The sequence below is a fragment of the Chiloscyllium punctatum genome, chromosome 3 (assembly GCF_047496795.1).
Source record: "Chiloscyllium punctatum isolate Juve2018m chromosome 3, sChiPun1.3, whole genome shotgun sequence".
In the NCBI taxonomy this organism is placed as follows: Eukaryota; Metazoa; Chordata; class Chondrichthyes; order Orectolobiformes; family Hemiscylliidae; genus Chiloscyllium; species Chiloscyllium punctatum.
This window is the reverse complement of record NC_092741.1, coordinates 43,403,857-43,410,816: the sequence shown is the minus strand read 5'-3', so window position 1 is coordinate 43,410,816 and position 6,960 is coordinate 43,403,857. Positions and strand designations below refer to the sequence as shown.

At 44.6% G+C, this 6,960-nt stretch overlaps 1 protein-coding gene across 1 annotated transcript in view; it reads left to right on the top strand.

Annotated features, from left to right (window-relative positions):
• Positions 1 to 2,796: 2,796 nt before the first annotated feature.
• Positions 2,797 to 6,960, top strand: part of foxo3b (forkhead box O3b) — a 67,581-nt gene continuing 63,417 nt past the window's right edge. The window contains exon 1 of the mRNA XM_072552365.1: positions 2,797 to 4,359. Within this exon, the coding sequence (XP_072408466.1) occupies positions 3,790 to 4,359 (570 nt within the window). The 5' untranslated portion in view covers positions 2,797 to 3,789. The remainder of the gene's footprint in view (positions 4,360 to 6,960) is intronic.

Below are 6,960 nucleotides of genomic sequence, written 5' to 3'. Positions count from 1 at the left end.
AAATCCTCAGAGAAAAAAAATTGCCTTCTCTTTCTTAATTAGGTGACCCCTTATTATTAAATGTAATCCCTAGTTTTAGATTTTCCCACAAGAGGAAGCATCCTCGCAGCCATCCTGTAATCCCCGCCCCCAGGATCTTTTATATTTCAATCATATTGCTCTTACTCTTCTAAATTCATACAAACCTAGCTGATGCAAAGTTTACTCATAAAACAATCTGTTTATTCCAGAAGATGCCAATTTGTAAGTTCAGCCCTACAACTCTGAATGAAAATTACTTTGGGTTAACATGACATGCAATAATACTCAGGTGTCCTTACATTATTGAATGTGACGGCAGGCACCTATTATTCAAACTAGTGCATGTAGCACTAGAAATTTGGCAAAATTTAAAGACCCTTGGTGGATTTTTGGTGCAAGAGAGCATGTGATGTATAACATGCCTGGTTACAGATTTAGAAAATATTTTTTGTCAGAAATTCTGAGTGTAGTGGAATTAGCGGCATGAAGATATTATCCTCTTGATGATTCTTTAGTAAGATGCCATCTTTACATAACTTTTTTTTTGCAAAATGCTGTTTGAGAGGAATTCCCAATGGAAAATCCATGTGTCATATTTGAAATGGGAGAGAAAAGATAGTGGTCTAATGAATTAGCAAATGCAAAAGAAAACATGAAATGTATGGATAAATAAGCTTTTAACTAGGTCTGCTGGTATTGAACCTAGGTATTTCAAATTCTCTTTAATCTTACTGCTGACAACCCTGGATGTTTAGTTTACATGAGAAGTGAATTGATTCAGAACAAATTAAATAGAAAAACATAAAATGGAATATATGACGTTATTACAGAAGAGTTTGCATGTTGACACCCCTATAACTGTTTGTTGAGCATTTACGAATACAAGGTCGTGGCGGGGGGGGGGGGGGGGAGGTGGCGTGTGGTGAGAGGAATCCATCGCAAATGTTATTAGAAAATGTAACGGGTACCAAAGTGGGTGGAAACCTGGGTAAAATAAACGTAACTAATTTATTGCTGGCACACCCAATAAGTGCCACATTATTGAAGCCGAAGATATGGCAAAGTCCTTGATAGCGTGACCTTGATTGGAAACTAACATTTGAAGTGTAAGCTCGTTATTGCATATTAGAACTCAAAATCTACTGCAATACCACAAACAACTCTGTATTCTAGGCACCAGTTTAAAAAATATTTTTTGGTATATTGGACATTTATTAACGAGTTACTGCGAGCTCATCCACAGTGTAAAATTCAGACTATTTGTAAACCAAACGTTGATGAGAAAGGATCATGCATTTTAGGATCATGCATTTTATTTCTATGCTAAATAGAATGTGCGACGACTCATTTGAAAGTACGGAGCCATTTTATCCATTTACTTCCAGGTATGATGTATCAGATTATCCTGTCTGCGTTTTATCTATCCTGGTTGTTATTATTATAAAGAACTACGCTTTGAATTTTTTGTATATCTATTGCCGTTCGACATTAAAATCTCCTTGATTCGAATTAACTTTGTTCCTCCTTTGTTTGCATAGTCAGGCTTCTCGAGAGACATCGCAATGTAGGTCAAATTACATAGCAACGCATGTGCAGTGCACAATCCATTCAAATGTTATCATGCGTTTTACAGTCACCCTAATGGATCATAATAGATTGCAGATTTAACTGCAAACAGTCCTTCACAGTGGCTCAGTTTAGATTAAACTCCTCCCCTTTAAAGTTAAGATAATTTGTTGATTAAAATGTTGAAGCGAAATACAAACGAACACATGATGTACACAATGTTCTTTGTGAAGATTAAAACAGATGGTCAGGTACGTGGGTTGTTGTACTCATTAGGGGAAACGCAGCTATGGTATTATCGTGGCGAGGGGCGGATCAGTTCTCCCCCCACCCCCACATAAATCCATCAAAACACCGCCGTATGAACGTTTAGATTAATATTGCCCCTTCCTTCATATCTCCAGCTCTCTCCTTCAGGTCTATGAAATGCGCTGCGAAAACAAATTCCAATTCTGACACTTTTATTGACCTCAAACTACGTTGGTTTTAAATTTCTAGAGAAGGAAAGCAAAGCAAAGCTGGATTTTATGCAGGACACAACGCGGATCTTTGTTTGAGAGAGAGAGAAAGCTGGGTTGACAACACTGCACACGTGCTGCGATGACACGCTGAAAATAATGCAGCATGGCTGCAGCACGCCTCGAACTGACAATATTGAGGGCAGCAAGTCACCAGAAACGACAGCTCACGGCCCTGCTGCTTTCCAGATGGACGTCACCACACACATACACATGTTAACAAAAAACAGACAGAAAAGCCACAAGTAAATGAAGTAAACCGCAGCCCCTCCCCCGCGCACCCCACACCATTCCTATCCACGTGCATCGAGGACGGGATTTAATTATTAAATTCTCTAACCACAGTGTTGTTGTTTTTATACCTCCCCTCCCCCAAACCACACATACAAAGCTCAGCATGGGCGAGAGTCTCAACCAATTGATATGACTATTCGGCCTGAGTGGCATCCACTTCGGACCAATGGAGAGCTGGCTGGGGAAGGTCCCGTCCCCTCTCACTCCCAGAGATGACGCAACGTATTTCACCTCGTCAACCGAACCTGGCCGGTGGGCGGGGTCTCCGTGAAGAGGATGATGGACAGCTCCCCCGTTCGACCAATCGAGCGCGCGGACTCTCCTCTCTCCCTGCCTCCACAATGCTGGCTGGGTGGGAGAATACGGCGACGTAAGCATGGGTCGATCCAATGAGCAGGCGGGACGGGAGGAGTTGGGCTGGGCGAAGACGATAGTAAAGCTGGGTTACGCTCTCCTGGCGTCGCTTAACTTTTGTTTCGCTTGGCCCACCCTCTCGCCCGTCCTCGGAGGGTGTAAAAAAAAAGCGAAGGAATATGAGCGAGTGGATGTGTGAGCGCCTCTCTCCTGTCAAAAAGTGGTCGGCGAAGCAAAGCCAGGAGTGGACGTCGCCAACATCGAACGTGCACCGAGTGGGAATCCTGTTGTCGGCTGCCGATTAACCGCCGGCCGTTCTAGAGCGTCCGTATCCCGGAGTGACGGCGCGAGGCCAACTGCTGGTGCGCGAGAGCGTGGAGGGGGAGGGAGGGAGGGAGGGAGGAGTGTGGGAGATACGAGGGAACACTTGCCCTGCTCTGATTTCCCCCTCCCCCTGCTCTGATTTCCCCCTCCCCCTGCTCTGATTTCCCCCTCCCCCTGCTCTGATTTCCCCCTCCCTTCCACAACTTCATTCCCCTGCAGTGAATCCGGGTTTGGGAGTGGAGAAATCTCCTGAAAGGGATTGGAGAGTGTTGGGGGGTGTAGGGCGGAGTGGGGTTTATTTTAAAAAGGGGGGGGGGCTGACTGACAACGGCACCTCCTTTTCTCTTCACTTCCCCCCCCCCCCCCCCCCCCCAAGCAAATGGGTTCGAGAGGGTGAGAAGATGGCAGCGACGGACCTGTGAGAGTGCAGAGTGAAGCGGAGCACATCTCCCTTCTCAGGACCCCCTTTCAACAGCATCGACCCCGCCGCAGTCTCGAGTTTTTGAAACCCCTATCTCCACATTCACCCTGCCATGGCTCCGAGTCACGGGGTACGGCTTTAATACTTTTTTTTGTGATTGCGATCCTGCAGTGAAGCGAAGCCGGGCGTCCCGGCGCCGATAGCCGCCTCCTACCCAAGCCTCCTCTCCCCTTTCTCTCTCTCTCTCTCTCTCTCCGTCCACTCGGGCAGGGTGCCTGAGTCTTCCCCATCATGAGCGAAAGGACCGCTTCCGCCACGGCCGGCTCCCCGCTGGACATCGACATCGACCCGGACTTCGAGCCGCAGAGCCGGCCCCGCTCCTGCACCTGGCCCCTGCCCCGTCCAGACCTGCCCGCCTCCTCTTCCCCGGGCAAGAGCGAGCCCACCGACGCTGCCCAGATGATCCCCGAGGAGGAAGAGGAGGATGAAGAGGATTTGCTCGGCTCCGCTGCCGCGGGAGAGCCGGAGTCCGAGCCGCCTGGAGGAGACGCTTTGAAGAAGCAGCAGCAGCAGCAGCAACCGGCGGGGCTGAGCGGCCCCCGAGGTTCTCGCTCTCCATCCTCGGCCCATTCCCCCGGAGGCGGCGGCCTCGGTGCAGGAGGAGGCGCGGGGCCCCAACAGCGGAAAGCCTCGTCCCGCAGGAACGCCTGGGGCAACATGTCGTACGCAGATCTGATCACGAAAGCTATTGAGAGCTCCCCAGACAAGAGACTAACCCTGTCCCAGATCTACGACTGGATGGTCCGCTCCGTGCCCTACTTCAAGGATAAAGGAGACAGCAACAGTTCGGCCGGCTGGAAGGTACAGTCTTCCGTAATTACAACCCTACACTCACCCATTTGTGTTCACAGTTCAGCAGTATTCGAGCTGCATTCTTGTGTATTTCGCAACATGGTCGCTTTAGGGATTAAAAAATAACCCAAGACGGATCCAGTGTGTAAACTGTAGTCAGCGATTATTTAAGACCGGTTCTTCTTGAAATAGCTGTAAATGGGGTTTCAATCGGAGATAACTTGTTGCCACCGCACCCGCTATTTGGACGGAAGCTTTAACCAGGAGTTGAGGTGGTGTCTGTACTCCTTTAGTACATACTTGGGATTATTTTACTTTTTAAGCCAATGTGCTTAGTATTTGTAATTAGCTGGTTTGTATTGGCTGGTATGAGTATGAGCGAAGTAGCGTGCATGTATTTACAGTATGTCGCTTCAACGGCGTCAGGGCGTCTCAGTACTTGACAGTCAACGAAGGATTTTTTTTGTAGCGCGTTATCAATTGTGGGGGCAAATCCCACAGACTTTTGGTAGTCGGGTGTTTGTACCAAATAACACGCCCGTTTTGGAAACAATGCTACGAGTTACAATATTGTTTTTGGTGAGGTTTGTCCTTTTTTTGTTTTAAAAAAAATATAAAATTTTTCATCCAAAAGGTAGCACCTGATTTCGCTGCTCCTTGGATGCTGCCTGAACTGCTGTGCTCTTCCAGCACCACTAATCAAGAATCTGGTTTCCAGCATATGCAGTCATTGTTTTTACCCCTTTTTAATGAAGTATCAATCCCTTAGCGTTTGGGTTTTTGTGATGTGCTAGTATCCCTGTCTTTGAACTCAGAGGCCTGAGGTTCCGGGGGTGTGTAATATAATCTCTGAACAGCTTGAGTAGAAAATAGTATATGTGTGCGTCTAAGTGCAAAAAGACTTAAGATTTGGAGATGAAAGTTATATCCCTGGATTGTCTAAGGACTGCAGTGTTGTAAGCATTTATTTGTCCATAGGATGTGGGTATTACTGGCAAAGGCAGCATTAGTTACTAATCTCTAATTGTCTTTGGTGGTAGTGAGCCTCTATCTTGAATAAGCTGAGAAGTTTACCACAATCCAAATGAGTAATGTATGTACCTCTGAATCAGGAGGTCCAGGTTCAAGTTCTGCCTGCTTGAGATGTCTATCATAATGTGAACAGGTTGATTTTAAAAAATATGGATACTCACTTAGATTTTTCAGAGGGCAGTTAAGAGTGAACAATGTTACTACAAATTTGAAGTCAAATATAAAGATCAGCTGAAATCGGATATCCTTCCCTAAAAAGCACATCTTTTAAATAAGTGTATGGAAATTTATTACATTTTTGTTTAAGAAAAAGTTTACAATAAATTCCACATTTTGAGGTTTGAATTTGTGGTCAGTGGATCACTTCGTTCTGACCTCTGAATTACTAGTCCAGTAACATACTGAGCTATCCATTGTTGGTTGAAGAACCTAGCAGGATCGTTGGCTATTCTAGCATTCTGCTAACTGACTGTAACTTGCACATCACATTGGTTGGAGGTGGATAGATAGGCTGCCTTGAAAATATATACCCAGAGCTTCCTTCATATGCAACAGTAAGCAAGTTTCAATATGTTTTACTTTCTTGTGAACTTTGTTTTACTGTGGAAACTGAGTATGTAGGTTGAAGTGCTGAAGCAAACCCTGTTTAACTGTGGTTTCTTGTCGATCTGATATCTGTATCTCTACGTTTGCTAACATATAACTAATCTATAATATACTATATTCACTGATGAAGTTGCAAAAAGAAACATGCTTTATAGCTGTTTTTAATGTATGAGTCCTAGGATTATATTAACAATCGATCATAGTTTGAGTCTTGTATGGACCAGAGAGCACCAGAGGAAACGTTAGTGCCAAGATAGGGAAAACAAGTTGAGAGAAACGTTCTCCACTTAAATAACTTGAGATTGTGATGGCCAAATGTTGCTGAGTTAGCCTCATGAGAATTTCAGGACTAGGGAGGAAACAAATATTAAGTCAGGTAATGGTTACATTTTATGATTTTTAAATGCAGCCATCTGCATTTGGAGCATATGCTGTTGCATGTTTCAAAGAAGATAGTAAATTTTTCCCTCAGACAATTGGGTGCAAAGGTCACATTGTATCTTTCTGGTGCAAGTACCATTTGAGTACAGCAGTTTTTAAAATACATTCTGACATTTGAATGAAACATGATTAGAATGTGATGAAGGGCTTTTGCCTGATATGTCTGTCTGTCCGTCCGTCCGTCCTCGGATGTTGCCTGACCTGCTGTGCTTTTCCAGCATCACTCTAATCTAGCCCATGATTAGGATGTAGTTCTGTTTAGAGGCTAGGTCGTAGGAAGTACTGCACAGTTATTTTATATTGATATCTGATGTGTGGAAATGTTAACTGATTTTTTTTTAATGTTTCAAGCATACATGTAGATAAGGTATCAATATTTGTTCTACTTTTGCTAGTCTCATGAATTTGCTTGCTGAACTGGCACCAATTTTAATTAAGGAAAATGTAGTGACTGTTATAAATTTTACCATGTAAAATGAACAATTTGTTTCATTCATGATGTAGGTGTCGCTAGCTAGGCCAGCATAGTTG